Source organism: Hydra vulgaris, chromosome 05, assembly GCF_038396675.1.
Source record: "Hydra vulgaris chromosome 05, alternate assembly HydraT2T_AEP".
Lineage (NCBI taxonomy): Eukaryota > Metazoa > Cnidaria > Hydrozoa > Anthoathecata > Hydridae > Hydra > Hydra vulgaris.
The window spans coordinates 36,837,894-36,857,285 of NC_088924.1; the positions used below are offsets into that span (position 1 = coordinate 36,837,894).

Below are 19,392 nucleotides of genomic sequence, written 5' to 3' on the forward strand. Positions count from 1 at the left end.
ATATATATATATATATATATATATATATATATATATATATATATATATATATATAAATATATATATATACACACACACACTACTTTTATAATAGTTCGAATGTCGTAAACATTTTTAAATATTCTATTTCTATTTTTTCTTTGACTATTTTTTATGTTTATTTTGCACTATTAGATAATTTAAAAGTATTTTGTTTAAAAAATACTCAAGTGGGTAAAACTACATAAAAAATAGACCATCAATGATAGTAAACGCGGACCGGCATGTTGAAATTTGTAATCTTTGGTTTCAAATATAACTAATTTTATTTTAATTATAGTTGAACCATACATTATAGTTTGTCTGGAAAAAAAAATTGTTGAATTTATGATAAAATAGTGTGTAATATTGACTGTAAAACATTGTCAACGTAGTGTCAAGGTGTGGCGCTGTTTTGGTTAGAATACCACAGGTGACTTTGTAAAAATAGAGGGAGTAATGACAAAAGTAGTTTACTTGTACACTTAAAAAAATATGCAACACCTTAAGAAAGATGATTTAATAAGAAGCTATTCATTTCTTCAAAAGGTAATGACTTAAAGCTTAAATCTAAAACGTACTTTTCAAAAAATTGTTTAAGTTATTTGACTGAATTCGAGAACGATCAAATATTAAATATAATGATTTCCAATCACAAGATCTCTCTCCTATCAGATTATATGGGTGGAATTAAAGAAGTGTCAAAAAGTTATGCCTAATGTTGCATAATATGTGAAAAAAACGTTTTAGTTAATGGCATAAAATTGACTTCCACAAAATGGATTAGTAGTAAAATAGAATGCCAATAATATGTACAGCGGTTATTGTCGCTAAGGGTGATTGAAATATATATTAATAATTATTTAGTTTTCACAATATATATATATATATATATATATATATATATATATATATATATATATATATATATATATATATATATATATATATATATATATATATATATATATATATAAGTTAAGTTAGATATATACATATATATAAAGATGTATTCGGATGTCATAATATGATTAATATAGCTAATATAAAAAGTCCTTTCAATCTTATCACAGAGCACCGCGGAAGAGCATTTAATAGGAAGTTCACGCCTCCTTTGTGGGTCAGATTTGTATAAAAATGGCAAAACTATTTATAGGTTAAACACAGATATATGATACGTGTTTATAGAGGGGCCAAGTATTTCATTTTTGGACTCCATTTTAATTTTTCTAGTGGTCACAAGTTATTATTTAGTTGTCAAGGGTGGTCATGGAGTGTCTCGATGGTTTTTAAATTAGATGGAACATATTTTATGTCTAAATATAGGTAAATATGGTCAAGGAAATTGAAACTGAGCACATTAGGTTTTCAGAAGTGGCCATGATCGCTTAGGTGATCTTTATAGAGGGTGGTCAATAGTGTTCCTGAAATATCCCAATGGTTTTTCAATTAGATGGTACATGTTCAATGTCTAAATATAGGTAATTGAGATAAAGAAAATCAAGTCTGGGCATATTTGGTCTTTAAGAGTGGTCATAAACGTACAAGTAGTCATGTTAGGGATGGTCAAGGATAGTCCTTGGATGTTCCAATGTTTTTTAGTTAGATGGAACAGATGTTTATCTAATTATAGGTAATTGAGATTGGGTAATTTAAATCTAACCATATTTATTCTCCAGAAGTGGTTATGATTGCACTGGTAGGTGTTGTCATGGGCTATCAAGACATTTTTATTTATTTTATGTACTTAATTTCTTTGATATTATGAATATAAACAAAAAACATTCAATAAAATTGAATTTTATTTGCATATTTTTTTTATATGTATAAGAATCTAGGTAATGACATACATCATACATTAGTACATCAAGAGCCCCGTGGCCTCCTCAGGTTGATAGGATTTTTGACTTTTCCCCGACTCCTCCTTGTTCTGGAAACCTTAGTAAAGTAGCTGTAAGGCATTTTCATAATAAGATTATATTTGTTTGAAGCCTGGAGAATTTCATTGTGTAGTGCTCTCTGTTGTTCTAGTCTAAAACATTAAAATTAGGGTGTATTCATTAGGGTGTATGAAATTACTATTTTTCACAATTAATTTACTGTTTTTCCATTTTATGGGCATAATTTAAATGAAAAAAATACATTTGATACTTTAAAAGTACAATTTCCTAGATGAAAACGGCATTTAGACGACATTAAAACTAAAAGTACTTAGACGAAAAAAAAATTATTTAGTCAACATTAAAATTGAAAGTACTAAATGATGTAGTTTTCTCGTTTTTTACACAAAAAAAAAAATTAAATCTTTTTTTCTCGTAAACAAACTAATTTCTCTTTACTAAACTAAACTCTTCTTTTTACATAAATAAAAACTTTTTGCATACCTTAATACAAATAATAAACATTCTCTTAAGTAAGGGATCTAGCATTTTTTGGTCTTTTAGTTAGCTAACTTCTAGACATGGAGTAAACTCCAAACATTTGTATGTTTATACTTATGTTAAATAATGATGCTTTGCAAAAAATTTTGATGATTGGAAGCTGGGAACAAATGAGCCCCAAAATTTCATACCCCACCCTAAACGTTAGGGGAACAAGTTGACAAAATATTTTTTGTACTTTTCTCAACTAGACTTATATATATTGATAATTTTTCAGTTTTATAGTATTATCTCTCAGCATTCAAAAATTATGTCAATATAAATGGTCATAATTTTAAACGCTGAGAAATAATACTATGAAACTTAAATGTTAAGATTTTTCTTTCGACTGCCTCGTGTCATTCCAATAGAAATTAAACTTTTTAAAATTTTCCAAACATTCATTCTTTTATATGATTCATTGAAAAAACACAGCAATTTTAATAAGAAGTGAAAATAGTTTTACAGCAGGCAATGCAGATTTTGTAGAATCTAATAAGAATAAATTAGGAACGTGACTATAGCACCAGACATGTACTTGTCCTGGTAAGGATTTAGTAACCTATGAAGAAAAGCCATTATACTGTTCTTGCATATTTGAAACCCCATCAGTAATATTACCAATACAGTTTTGAACATAAATTCCACTACTTCGCAATTTATTTTCCAATGTTTCATGAAAAAATTTTCTTTTGGTTTCTGTCGTAGGTACAACTGATAAAAGTTTTTATGTATACCACTGGAGTTCACGCAACGTACAATAGGTAAACATTGAGTAATATCCACTTATATTGAAAGCATAAGTGCCTCTAAAACCTGTGAATATATTTTTTTCTTAATTAGGGTGCTTGTGGAATTGATCACTATATTTACTGTAGTTTTTGAAATGAAAGTAAACTTCAAAACTTTTCCTTCAGAGTTTCCGAGATTTTCTTTACGCTGAGCCTTATTAGTGAACGAATTAAAATGCTCATTTAGGATAATGTCTTACTTTTTAAAACAATTAATGTACACCTAAAATTACCATGGTCTAAATAGGATTATTAAAAGACAAAGTTGATTCGTTAATCGAATCGTTAAAATAAATAATCTTTAATCGTATTTTCTAATCTTATTTGTTAATTCAATTGGTTAATCTAATTGTTAAAATAGGATTATTAAATAATAAAGCTGATTACTTTCTATGAGCTTGGTAACTCAGTCCTCTCGGTAACTCAGTCCAATTAGTTTTACTATATCAATGACACGCTGAAGTATTTGTATGTTTTTCTTAACTTTTTCTTTTTGTTTCTTTTTAAAATCAGAAAATAACAATATTTTAATGACTTGTCACTTGTATGTAAAAAATATGATTTTAAACGAGTCATTTGTGTTTTGTTAGTTTCTTGTTCTTCTATACTTTGATATATGTGTTCAAACGGATAAACTTTTAGTAAATAAATTAGATTCTGAAGAAAAAGCTAAGCATTACAAACAACAACAAGCATTTAAATTAAATGTAATAAGCTTTTGATGATTTAAAGAGTTTTTCTGCATCAGGTTGGTTTGTTTATCCATATAAAAAAAAAATTAAATTTTTTAATTATAAACTTTGTTATTGTAAAACTAAACTTTTGCGTTTGTAAATAAAATTAAATTAAATTATAAAAACTTATGTAAATTTAATTATTATCTTTTTATGTTTTACGCAAGTATCGCATAAATGATACATTTCATTGCAAGTTTCATTTTTGATTTTTTTTGTTGTTGCTATTTTTGGTGTACTTTATCTGTAAATCTAGCTTACCAAAAGTATTTTTAGTTCCCTGAATAACAAAACGTTAATAACTTATTTTAAAGTACATTATTTATTTTTTATTAATATGGAAAGATTTTTATAACTTTTCTAACTTTAGATAAACAGTAAAAATGTAAGTATTTTTAGATAATAAGAATCAATTAAAAAAAGAAAACAATATAATAAAAATATTGAAAAATCCAAACAGTAACTGACGTCAATTAAAAAATCAAGTATTTTTTTAACTTTGGAATGAATGATCTTGATTGTTAAAGACAATGCTTTTTTTTCATTCTGAAGTTCTCATTTGAAGAACTTGAAAAGACCTTCAAATCTATTAAACAAAAATAAATCATGTGGATCTGTTTTTCAGTGCCTCAATTTAATAAGAAATTTTTCCAAAACAATTAAAAATTGCAAAAGTTTTACATACATTTTTAGATACAAACACATATTTATAAAGAGGGTGACCAATCCCAAAACACTAACTATTTACCCATTTTTGTGCTCTTTGAAATCTTAACCCATTTCTGTGCTCTCTGAAATTTCAAAATCTTTTCAACAATTAAAATATACCTTAGGTATCTTTGTCAACCTATTGAAGGCCTTCGATACGATTGATTATCACAACCTATTCGTAAAACTAAAATACTATGGAGTAAATAACCAAGTGTTAAGTGGTTTAGAAGTTACTTAACAACCAAGCCAGTGTAAAGGTTATTCAGAAATTGTTTAACAAAACGAAAAAAATTTGTTGTTGGTAATGACAACTATCACAACAATTGTTTAAATATAACTTGTGGAGTTCCACAAGGTTCAATCCTCGAACCCCTCCTTTTTTTTAATCTACATAAACGATCTAAAAAAAGCTGCTAATTTGATGAACATCATGTTTGCTGATGATATTAATTTGTTCATCTCTAAGAGCAATTTAAGTGAACTTTTTTTCGCCCTTAAACTCGCCTCAAATTTTTATTGATAAAGTTGAAATAAGAAAAGACTCCGTTTTTAATTTTTAGGTGCTTATCTCAATGAGAACATTACTTGGAATCAGCTTGTTAACTATGTATGCACTAAAGTCTCTAAAAGCATTGGAGTTTTATACAAAGCTCAAACTTATCTCAATAAAAAAGACTTAATACAACTTTATTTTTCATTTATTCACTGCTACATAAAATATATTAATATTGCCTGGGGAAGTACTGATAAAAGCAAACTACATCGTCTTTATCGCCATCAGAAACGAGCAGAATGTTTCATATTTAATTTTGTTGATCATTTTTCTCATTGTAAACTTTATTTTATCAAAATGAAAATTTTAGATATATTGGAACTTAACGTTTTGAAAATTTTATGCTTTCTTATGTGAAAAAAACAACCTATACGACCCCTATACATTTTTCTCAAACAAATTTTAATCAATTTTTGTCTTGCCTGTTGTGCACCTATGGAATAATCTTGTTTTGCCAGTTTTTGATTTTAATAGACCTAATTCTTTTTGTCTTTTAAAAATTTATTTCCCTCGATAACATTTTACAGTGTTTTATCTACTATTTAATTTTATTTTTACTATCTAATTTTATTTTACTTTTAGTTACTATTTTATTTTAATTAATTATTTTATCTATTTAAATTATTTATCTACTATTTAAATTTATTTTTGGACTTTTATTATTATTTTTCTCTAAGGTTTTGTGGTTATGTTGTTTACAATCTCTTTACTAGTTTATATTTAGTTTTGCTTCTATATATAAACATTCTGTCTTATTTTAACTTATACTTTAAAAGGTATTTGTAAATTTGTTTGTTTACTTTTATTAAGGTTTTGATGATAAGATCTTCTTTCAAAAACCTAGTTTACACTGTTATCACGCTTTGTATATATGTATATTTGTAAAGGACTTTTAATAGTTTATTTTATTTTATGACTATTAATATAAACTTAAAAAAATGATAATAAAATAAAAAAAGAAAAAAAAACGCGTTGTTCTCAATCAATTTAATTCATTTCATCGTCTTGCGTACTAATTTTTTTTTTTTTTACGGTGATCTTTTGAACTTTAAGAAATTTTTCACTAATTGGGGGTTCCATGTTATACGCAATGTCATCAGGCTGGCTAACACCCTGTGAGCCACTACTTGCTGAGCTTCTACAGGGATTTGGAGAAGAAAAAAAAAATAACGAAAAGAATCATTACAAAGATACACCTATCTTCAAAAAGAATTATGAACATGTAATAGAGTTTATTGAAGTTATATAAGATTTTGGAAATCCTTTTTTAGTAGAAAAAAATATTTTCATACATTTATCAAAAAAGGTAATACACGACGCAGAAGCTAGGCTATCTGTCAAAAATGCTAAACAAACGGGTATTAAGTCATCCGATTCAATATATAAGACAATACCCAAGATTATTTTTGAAATAAAAAACACGCCAATCCACCAGCAATATCTCAATTTAGTGATCTCTAAAAAACTAATAAATCGGAGTACCTTAAACGTCTTGAGTATTTGAAGAGTATTTTGCACCTACTTTGACTTCTCCTGAAGCTATCACTGCTAGATGAAGGAGTAATTATTCATATATCTTATTCAGTAAGTTTAAAGACATTAAAGGAGTATTCTGAAATTAAGTTTCGAAAAAAAATAATTAATATCACATCAACTAAACATAAAGAAATAAAAAGGGTTGACATTGTGTTTGACCGTTATTTTCAATGTAGTTTCAAAACCTAGGCTAGGGAGAGTCTTGGGAACGGCGTGAGGTTATGCGTTTCAGATTCAACTCTTTTTTGCAAAAACTGGTCACAATTCTTAAGATTGGATGAAAACAAAATTAAGTTGTTTAAAATGCTTGCAACAAACATTGTATAAGCACCGACATTACTTTTAGTAACAACATAAGATGAAACTGTATTGTCCAATTTCAGAGATTTTAATGAAAAATTTCACCTTTTAATCACAAGGAAACTGACACTAGAATTTTGAACATGTTAAAAACGCAATGGGCATCAAGTTGTAAGTATTTAAATAGTTCACAACGTGCCTTAATTTCCAGGACGGGGAAAAAACTTTCATGGAATAATTATGCATTTTGTATTTTGCAGGTAACCTATTTTTATTTAATGTAAAAACAAAATAACTTTAGATTTGTTAGCTGTTAACTTTTAAAAACGTTTTCTTACATGCTGCTTTTTTGTGCAAATTTAGTTAAATATGTTGTATTATTTTATTATTTATTAATACATGTCATCTCCAAAATACTAGATATATTTTACTTGATGCACTGCTGCAGTTTGAGTGCTACTTTATTCTACTTTACGATAAGGCAAGTTCCACAACTGACGCTATATGCCGATAAATGCTGTATACTAAAAAATCACGGCAGAGTGAGAGGTTACCAACTACAAAAGATGCACTCTTTCAGCATTTGAAAAGAGCTGTGTTTCAAGGAAGCTATATCTCTTTTAAATTCTTGAATCAACTTATTAGACTATTCCAAAAACCTTATTGAATCAAGCATTTAAAAATGATATTTACATATGATTTTTTATTTAGCATCATATGGGAACAATCCCTAATGCTACAACAGATGTTACCCAACTCTACTAATTGGGATTGGAAAAAACAAACAAATAACACAACTACACATTTGTGAATGACTCTACCTGAGGCATTAAAAACATGCGTCTAGTTAATAAAATTTGGATGCAAAAAAAGTTGCAGTACGCAATCTAAAGGCAAACTTTCAGGATTACCATGCTCTGGTCAGTGTTTGGGATAAAAATGAGCAAACCTCATTTTTATCAACTTTTTACCAATTTTTGTTTAAAAAAGTAATTTCCATTTCTTTGAAATACAAATATAATTTTTTTGAAATGCTTTTATTTAAAAGTTATTTTTAATTAAATATGGTTAATTAACCATATTTTTATTAGTAATGTGGTATAGTTATTTATTTAAAGTTATTAATTCTTTAAATTCTACTTCTAACATCTATTCTCGGTTTAGAAGATTATATAGTTTTTACAGCCAATAGGTTGGTGGTCGCCCCAGAACCAAAAAAACAGTTTCATAACGAGGTCTTTTTTTTAATTCTTTTAATTCATAAACAACTTACTAAAAGTTTCAAGCTAGTATCACAATTTGAACTATATTACTGAAAATTTACTCTTACTCCCCCACTATAATATTAAAAATGTTTTCAGTTTGTTCTTAAAAATGTCGAAAGTTTTCATTATTTTGGTTTAAACTGCTTATATTATTGTGGAGGATTTTGATTCTTTCACTGTTTAGATTATTTACATTTTTAAAAAGAAATTATTTTATGGTGCTGGAGTAATGATATAAACTGTCTGTGTTCATATCATTAAAAAAATTTGCATCTGGGTCTGCGTTTTTATGTGATATAATGTATTTTTCGTAAAAATTATAGGTTAGCAATTGAATGTCATTTACTTTTGTAACTATTTATTCAATTGCATAGATTTAAAGAACTATTTTTTCTTATTGTTGTTATTATTCGTGCGTTATTTGTTTGTTATAGAATACTTTTGAAAACATACCTGAGAATCTTAATTCTATAGAATGAAAGCTTCATGCAAAAAAAATAATGATCTAGGTCATAGTTTGAAAAACGGCTACGGATGTCCGCATTCCTTTTTTGCATCACATTTGTTAACAAATCGTCAGAACTTTACAGTAACTTATTCTAAATAAGTCAGAGAGTGTAATGACCACAGAGAAGCTTCAGAACTAAATAATAATTCTTTATTTGAAACTTCTTTTTTTGTTGTTGTTGTAAAAAACCATTTAAAAAGAAGAGAAGTGGATACAAGGTAATCAGCTAAGGCGACTGCCCCCTTACTAGAAGCTGTAAGTTAAAAACTCAAAACCCTTTTATTGGTTCTACTAATTTGAGTTTGATACCTTTAAAAGTTTATATATATATATATATATATATATATATATATATATATACATATATATATACATATATATACATACATACATACATACATACATACATACATACATACATACATACATACATACATACATACATACATACATACATACATACATACATACATACATACATACATACATACATACATACATACATACATACATACATACATACATACATACATACATACATACATACATACATACATACATACATACATACATACATACATACATATAAATGATACAAAAGATCCAGAGTCGAATACCCGAACTTTAGAATAATAATTTTGGCTTTTGGATATACGACAACAATAATTAACAACAATTTAATTTATTATTTTCAATTATTTCAACGATGCCAGAGTTAAGTCAACATTTTCATCGATAATTAGGACTCTAGGAAGAAAAAAACTAAATAAAATTTTATTGAAAAACTTCTTTTTTGGCTTAATATTCAATATATATAATATAATGTATATATAATGTATGTATATGCATAAACAGGGTGACCAGAAAGTTCTGGCAGATAGTAAAATTGCCACAAAAACGACTAAATTTAAAAAAGGCAAATAAGATTAAAAATAAACTTTATTCTAACAACTAACAATCACATTACAACATTAGATTTCAAAATAAACGCCTTTAGCTTTGATAGAGGCCCTAAGTCTCTTGGGGAAGTCATTGACTGCGGCGTGCAGGTATTATGGAGAAAGATTATTCCATTCCTTCTGAAGTGCTTGGCACAAAGAGTCCAAATTCCTATGAGGGATAGAATATCCCTTGGTCTTAAAAACCGACCACACGAGTAGGAAGGCCATTGTTGGGGGCTGATAAAATCTGGAAAATTGTTTTTGCACCACCCTTGAACGATTTTTGCCTTGTGGGCAGGAGCTGAACCCTGTTTAAATGTCCAGGGCTTTGTACCAAAGTGTGATCGGGACCATGGAAGTACTTCTTTTATAAGGACATCATTTAAATAGTTTTGACTGTTAGTTTTAACTCCCGAATCCACAAAAACTAACGGAGTTTTGCCATCCGAAGTTATCCCTCCAAAAACCATAACGGATTGCGGATGTCCAGAACGAGAAGCGATTCTACCTTTCATGTTTGCATCACTGATACTTCTGGACAATATCCGATCATTTTGATGGTTTAAGAAAGCTTCAACATTGAATAAACATTCATCAATAAAAACAATTCCTTATTGGCGACTTTTATTCTGTCTGCTCCATTGCATGCACTAAAGAACAAATGCTCTATAGAATCTCAATGGTCTTTTGTGACTTTCATACTAAAAATAAAATAGATTTAAATAAAAAAAAAGACCTGAATACGATTAAAAATTGATATAGGAATGAAATTGAAACAAAAATAATGACAAATAATACATTTTCTTAAGTCTAATAAACTAATAAAAATGAGTGCCAGAATCTCTGGTCACCCTGTATATAAATGTATGCATATGCTTTTATATATATATATATATATATATACATCTATATATATATAAATCTATATATATATATATCTAAATATATATATATATATATGTATATATATATATATATACATATACATATATATATATATATATATATATATATATATATATATATATATATATATATATATATATATATATATATATATATATGTATATATATATACATATATATATATATTAATTTACTGTTTGTATATATATATATATATATATATATATATATATATACAAACAGTAATACATATATATACATATATATATATATATATGTATATATATATATATATATATATATATATATATATATATATATATATATATATATATATATTAGAGGTGTATATATATATATATATATATATATATATATATATATATATATATATATATGTATATATATATATATATATATATATATATATATATACATATATATATATATATATATATATATATATATATATATATATATATATATATATATATATATATATATATATATATATATATATATATATATATTAGGGGTGTTCAAAAAATTAAAATTTTCAAAGCGCAAATGCAGAAGAAGCCAAATTTGGAATTTTGAAATTCAGAGTATAATTTATTAGCGTTCAAAAGTTATGACCATATAAATTTTGCAACCCCCTTAAATTGAGGGGTTTTTATATGGTCATAGTTTTTATATAATATACACAATTTTTGAACACTAAAGTATTTTACTATGAAAATTAAAATTTATTGATGAATATAAGTCTGGTTGAAAATAGTACAAAAAATATTTCATCAGCTTGTTGCTCTTACGTTTGGGACAGGATGGGCTATGATGTTAGGGTTTCTTGTTCCCATTTTCCTATATATATATATATATATATATATATATATATATATATATATATATATATATATATATATATATATATATATATATATATATATATATATATATATATATATATATATATATATATATATATATTAATTTTAAAAAAATTGGAAGATTTATGACGGAGTTTTTCTAAAATATTCTAGAAGATTTATGTAGGACTTTGTTTCTAAAATAACTTATGTTTAAGTTACGTACAAAATCTTAGTCTTACTCGGCCCAAATCACATACTATATGCGTATAATCAAATATTCCAATGAAACTATTTATTATACATGACGTTTAGCCATTATAGTCAAAGATAAATTAAAAATAAGATTTTATTCAAAAAAAATTTTTTGTCGTAATATTCAATCAAAATTAAATTGTTTAAAAAATTGACAACTTATGTTGGACTGTTTTTTTCCTTAAATAATTTTTCCAGAATAACTAATTTTTGAGTTACGTAGAAAATCTTAATTCGGCTTAAATAATAAATATACTTTATACGTATAATCAAATATTCCCATGGAAATATATAAATATTATAATGTGTAATGACGTCAGTCAAATATTCCCTAGTTTTCCCATGTGACACGGCTGTTACCTATTGTTTTGGTATTGCTATTCATAACAACTAATAGCGGGGATACCTTTGCTTCTAAACAATTCTTAAATCTATTCATACCTCTAAATCTATTCATACCTCTATTCATGCGTTTCAAATACTATTCAGATACATCTCTTCATAAGCCTTTGGTTAAAATGGAAAACTTTTTTACTAATTAAGCAATAAAAAGCAAACTATTTTACTAAAGAGAGGCTTTTGAAAACGAGGCCTGAAGGTCTTTGCAAGCCTTACCATGTCTTTTTTTCTTTTTTTTTATAGAAAGTAATTTTATATTTGTTTTATTTTAACTTTTTTCTTGTTGTCAACAACTTTTTTCTTTTATCTTAAATATCTTATTGTATAAATTTATTGAATGAATATTTGAGAAAAGGAACAACGAAAAAAAAAGAAAAAAATTGGATCTGACTGAATGTATCATCTATTTGACACTATCCGACCAAATTAAAAAGTTGTCTAAACATCGATGCCAAGTTGCCATTTACGCTATGATTCACAGAGCTATTCTCCTTTTTCCTTTATTCTTCCTGCTCCTAGAAGCTTGGGTGAAAAACTGCCCAAAAAGATAGAGCAACAAGTTAAAAAATATATTTTTCTACTTTTTTAAAATTTGTAGAATAATATCTTAGAGTTAAAAAATTTTGATCTTACAAAATTTGTAGCCCTTTCAAATTGAGGGGGTTCAAACTTTGTATAGTAATAATTTTTGAACACAAAGAGATTATTGTAAACAAAGTTTTTTACTTAAACTATTTAAAGTTATTATTATGTTATTATCATTTTTACTGTATATCTAAGTTAGCATTGGTGTATATACTAAAATATTTTATTATATAACATAATTAAACTTAACTTGGCGTTAATTTGTCTGTAACGGCTAGTTCTTTTTATCCTTAAAATTTAAGATACATAGTGCGATTAAACATATGGAAGGTAGTGTATCGGTCAAAATTTGTTAAGATGTTTCCGCCATAAGATTTCCGCTGAAATTTTTGGTTATTTATTTACATAAATAACTAATTTTGTATCTTTAAATGGCAAGAAAAAATTGCTTCACATTGGACAAAGATATTTTGAGTAAACAAGTTAATTTTATACAACCTACCTCACCTGAATCAAACTTGGATGTAGTGATTGTATGCAATACTTTTATGCATTGATATTTATACTGCTCATTGTATTTTAAAGATACAAACATTGAGTGCAGCCTGATATCTGTTGAAATATACATAAACATGGTGGTGACATTTCACTATTATTATTAAAAAAGTACATACAAGTATTTCATTAATTTTTATTATTGCTTTTTAATTAATCTAGTTTATAAAGTAATCAATATGTTTTTTGTTCCTGATAGAATTTTTTTACGCAAGGTTCTATATTTAAGATCTAAACTTTGATAGTTTAATGTGTTTTCAAAATTACTACCACTTATAATCAAAGTAAAGATGGTTTAACGTATTACGTATCATTCAAAACTTTTTTATTGAACTCACTATCTAATTTAAAAATTATTTTATTGTTTGCGTAATATTTTTCTTTATTTTGGTTTTTAGAAAACTTAGAATAGCTATCTGATCTTAGATATTTATTTGTGTTTATCATTTTCTTTTTATTTTAGATATTTTTTTAGTGTCAAGATCACTTGATATAAAAATACAAAACAAAATGCTTGATTAGAAAATTTATCAGAAATGTTTCATCTGACCATGTTTAGAGACAGTTTGTTAAAAAAAAAAGTTTGTTATCATGGATTACTGCGAATTAAAATTGTTTGACATTAATAATTGCGCATGAGTCATTTGTTATCAAACAATGTTTAAAACCTTTATAAATGATATCAAACAATTTATATAGAAATATAATTAAAGCTTTTATTTTTGGAAATATTTAATTTCAAATATTTATCAAAAGTTAAGGTTAGCTTACATTTTTAAGTTTTGTATATACTTTTTTAAACTTGTTTCCTTTATATATATATATATATATATATATATATATATATATATATATATATATATATATATATATATATATATATATATATATATATATATATATATATATATATATATATATATATATATATATATATATATATATATATATATATATATATATATATATATATATATATATATATATATATATATATATATATATATATATATATATATATATATATATATATATATATATATATGTTGCATGAGAACTATAGGGTTCTATAAAAATTATATAATGTGAAACTTTAATAAAATAAACAATGTATAGTTTAAAGTTGTAAAGAATGTCAGCATCGAAACATTTTAAAAATGAGATATCGAAAGTTATATTTAGAACATAAAAAAAGACAGATAACGCTTATAGTTTTAAATCAACATTTCTACTTGTTAATCAAGATCTGATTTTGTAAAAATTTAATATTTTCTTTTTTCATTATTTATATTTTCCACAGAAGTAATTTTTTTATTGTGTTTTTGATTTAATTTGAGTAGCTGCATTTTCGATATTATTTAGGTTGTAACCTTTTTTAAACTTGATGCACAAGTAGCGTTTTTAATGTTATTTCAATATTATATTTTCAATATTATATTTTCAATATTATATTTTCAATATTATATTTTCAATATTATATTTTCAATATTATATTTTCAATATTATATTTTCAATATTATATTTTCAATATTATATTTTCAATATTATATTTTCAATATTATATTTTCAATATTATATTTTCAATATTATATTTTCAATATTATATTTTCAATATTATATTTTCAATATTATATTTTCAATATTATATTTTCAATATTATATTTTCAATATTATATTTTCAATATTATATTTTCAATATTATATTTTCAATATTATATTTTCAATATTATATTTTCAATATTATATTTTCAATATTATATTTTCAATATTATATTTTCAATATTATATTTTCAATATTATATTTTCAATATTATATTTTCAATATTATATTTTCAATATTATATTTTCAATATTATATTTTCAATATTATATTTTCAATATTATATTTTCAATATTATATTTTCAATATTATATTTTCAATATTATATTTTCAATATTATATTTTCAATATTATATTTTCAATATTATATTTTCAATATTATATTTTCAATTTTATATTTTCAGCATTGATTAGCACTCTTTATTGTTTTAGATATATGCAACATAAAAATGTTATGGAAAATATGGATATTATGTGTTTTATTTGTAAGTAATTATCAAAATGGCGTTTCAGGTTAGTTTTTTTCTTCCAAGTTGTAAATGTGTAAGAATAATTTACTAATATCATCATTCAGAAAAAATATATTTTACTATGTTAAAAAAAACGTCTGATAGCTTTGTAGTAGTTAATGCTAATTTAGTTTTAAAACATGTGAACTTTATAAATTTTTAAAATAAAAAGATCTGAGCGATGTGCTCAGACCTGAATGTTAACTAGGGTAGTCTATTGGGTTTTTAAATACCATTATGTTATTTTATCTTTTGGACAACTGTTAGTAAGCTGCATTTGGTTTAACACCGATGAAAACTATTACAAGTTAAGAAACAACACTTAATATTTAAAAAAAAAAATACTATTTTTAACTATTTCCTTGCATGATTATTTGGTACTTTCTACAATCATTAGTTTGTGTTTCTTGAAATACTTCCGATAGCTGGATAGTTGGAATAATATGCAACTTTATAACTTCCGTACTACGCAATAAAATTTTGTGCGCTGTAAAAGACACGTAGTATCACAAACAGGGCCAAATTTACCTATAGGCTAACGAAGCTGCAGCCTAGGGCCTCACAACTTTTGAAGCTCTAAAAAGGGTCCTATTTAATGTGTGCTAGGGTCATTAAGGAGTTATTAAAAAATAATACTTAAATAATTGTAATAATTGCAACAATAATAATCCCTCTTGACAATTAGTAATATTTTGTAAAGTTCTATTAGAATCATTTACAATTGCAACACTTAATCCCTGAGAGATTTATTTTGTACAAAGGAATTCTAGAACAAATCTATATAAAAGCCGTAGCGCTAAACTAAAAAATTGATTGCAGAAAAACAAACGATAAACAGTTTAATGCTATATATACTATATAATATTTTTTCATTCAAAATATTTTTGAGGGCCCTCAAAGTTTATTTAGCCTAGGACCCCCAATGGTGTAAATCCGGCCCTGAGCACAAATATAAATCAAAGTTTTAGTTTCGTAAAAAAATCACCCAGCAAACATTTTATTGCGGAATTTCAGATGGACCTATATGGACATTTTGAGCGGACGGCTGTGGTTTTGCTCATCGGTTACTTAGTGAACCATTAGTGGCAGCCCCCAAAAAAGGCAAGCCAATAACTAGCCGCTATTAACATATCGGAAAGTAATTGAAAAGCTTTCAATTTAAAGCGGCTGTCACTAATGGTCCACTAAGTAACGGATGAGCAAGTCTCCAATAAACGGCTAAAAAATGCCTATATAAGTCCACTGCAAATCCACTAAAACAATGTTTGCTAGGCAGTTTGTTAATTTTCTTCACTGATTCCTGCAGTGGTGTATTCAGCATTTTTTGGTGTTTCAAACATGGAGCAAACTCCAAACATTTATAAGTTTATACTTATGCACTGTGGGCCAGATGGTGGACAAAAGTAGAAAAATACATTCTCAAAAATTACATTATTATATACCATTTTATAACTTAAACATTCAGCATTTATAAAATATATATATTTTTGTATAAATATCATGTCGTATACTTCTAAACAATGGAATAAAAAACTTTTTTTTTTTAATTTGATAGTACTTTTTGTGTTACTAATAACCAATAAACAGTTGTTATTTTTAAAACCTCTCTTCTTATTTCATGTTTTAATATTATTAAGTATTATCTTTCAAATGAGCTATTGCAACACTATTTTGCGCCTAAGTTATGTCAAATAAAATGATTTTAAAAGACTGCCAATTTGACGTACTTTTTTCACTTATATAGTCGAATACTTTTTTGGTCCAAGGTGGTCCAGTAATTTGAGACTTGAAATACATTGTTTAATATGTGTATTATCAAAATAAATTTGGACCCAGCGCACATCAGCGGATGTGGGTTGGGTTTTTAATAATGATTTTTACAAGTTAAATGATATATTTGATTTTATGTGGCAAAAAGACTATATGTATTTTATTCTAAATGGTTATGTAACAATTTAGTTTCAGTGAGACTAGATTTGTGTTACAAACTTGTTTTAATGTTTATAAATCTTAAAATATCTATTTATAAGATTTTGTAAATGTAATTCATATTTTTATAGAGTTAAAACATGAAAAATATTGATATTTATTTATATATAATACTTGAAGACTTGAAGTTAGCAAATCCTAATATTTTGAATACAGTTGTAAATGACATGAACTTAACTGCAAATTTTCATCACCTGCTAGGCTTTCTCCGTAGCAAAACCTGATTCTAGTTGACTTACCATGTCCAGAAGTTTGCGAAAATTTAAAACTGAAGTTCTTTGAGAAAAAAATCTCTAATAAAAGAATCTCTTGAGAATGAAGTAGAAAATGGTGTTTATGGTCTTTCTGCAGGAGCTTAAGATAACGGGGATAATTCTGTTGATGATGCTGCAGTTGACAATGATGTTGACAGTGATACATGTAGTAGTGATGTTGAGGCAGGTGCATTGTGAGCTCTAGTGCTGGAAAGTACATGTTACAATGCTTGGATGCCTGGTTGGCAGACATATGACAGAATTGTATTTGCCATTGTCCAACTAGTTGCATAGGATTTTTTTATGTCTAAACCATTCTGCTCAATAAAGGCAGCATTAAGCTCAATTATCAAAACTATATTAAAGAAAATTTTAAACTACTTCTAAAAATAAATAACTTTTGTTTTCAATTTAAAGTACATCTCTGTAATGTTTATAAAATTAAAACATAGATTTTATATATCTGATTAATGCTATTTGATTGTTTCAATCACCTTTTTTAAAAATTGGGAGCACTAAGCCCCTGCTTATTAAAAACATTTATTTTTATAAACTAATTAAATTATTTAATAATCGACAGAACCATATTTTTCTTAAAAATGCTATCAACTCAGAATATTAAATAGAAATTCAGTATTAAAGTGAATTTTAGAGCTATTTATTAAAAACAATCTCTAAGACATTCATCCAAGTGTCATTTTACTTTGCTAAAATTTCTATCTTCATTTTCTCTTTAAGTATCAGTACTTTAACTTATTGATTACCGTAAAATGAGGTGACTTTGGTCAAATTTAAAACCTTTTTTTTTTCAAAATTTAATAATAAATGATTAATATGTTGGTATAAATTGCATTAGGTGTGCATGATGCTAAAGAAATAAATAATTAAAATAAAAATAAAAAGAATTATATCTTTAACCCTTTTTTTAATTTTAAAGATAAGTCAAAGTCACCCCTATAGTGGTGGTGACTTTGGCCACCTAAAAGCAAGTTATAATTATTGATTAATCGTTTCATACTTTACATATTCTCAGACACATGGATATTAGGTGAAATATTTTTAAGGCAAAAAAATATTAAAAACAACAGCTTGAAGCTAACTTACAAATTTATTTAAGATATAACTCACAGAAAAACCATATTAATATTTAAAACTCAAAATACTATGCATCAATCATCAAACTATTAGTGCTAGAGTTATTCAATAGATTATCAGTAATAATTTGCTGTTCAAGAGTGGAAAACATGGTTTTTTTACAACAGCCATTTTTTTCTTTGTCTTATTTGTATTTATAGCTGTTTGCATATTAACCATATAAATTGATGATACACATTTTCCTGGGACAACGGAAACTTTATGTCGCTTTTTATTTGGCGGGTGTACGATTATCACCTCTGGCTTCAACTAAAAGTTCTATGAAAGAATCACTGACATGAGAACCTATTTCTACAATGACATCTTTCTTTGTAAATGTTCTCTTAGAAAGTCTATCTAGCACCTGTTTTCGATCAAGTGGGTATAATCCAGTTTTTCTGAAGCCTCCCTAAATACTTTCACAACAAGGTTCTTCAATATTTTTCATGAGACATTAAAGAAATGTGGAAACTAGTCTTTTGGAAGAGAAGGAGCTTTATGTATTTTATCACTTTTCTCCCAAGTTGTTAATATTTTTCTCCGCTGAGCTTTCATTTGTCGAA

General features: G+C 25.7%; 1 protein-coding gene across 1 annotated transcript in view; it reads left to right on the forward strand.

Moving 5' to 3' along the window:
- The first annotated feature begins 13,979 nt into the window (after positions 1–13,979).
- The window catches only part of LOC136080826 (mucin-2-like), a 118,445-nt gene continuing 113,032 nt past the window's right edge, over positions 13,980–19,392 (forward strand). The window contains 2 exon segments of the mRNA XM_065798066.1: positions 13,980–14,104; positions 15,376–15,456. Coding sequence (XP_065654138.1) covers positions 15,393–15,456 — 64 coding nt within the window. The 5' untranslated portion in view covers positions 13,980–14,104; positions 15,376–15,392.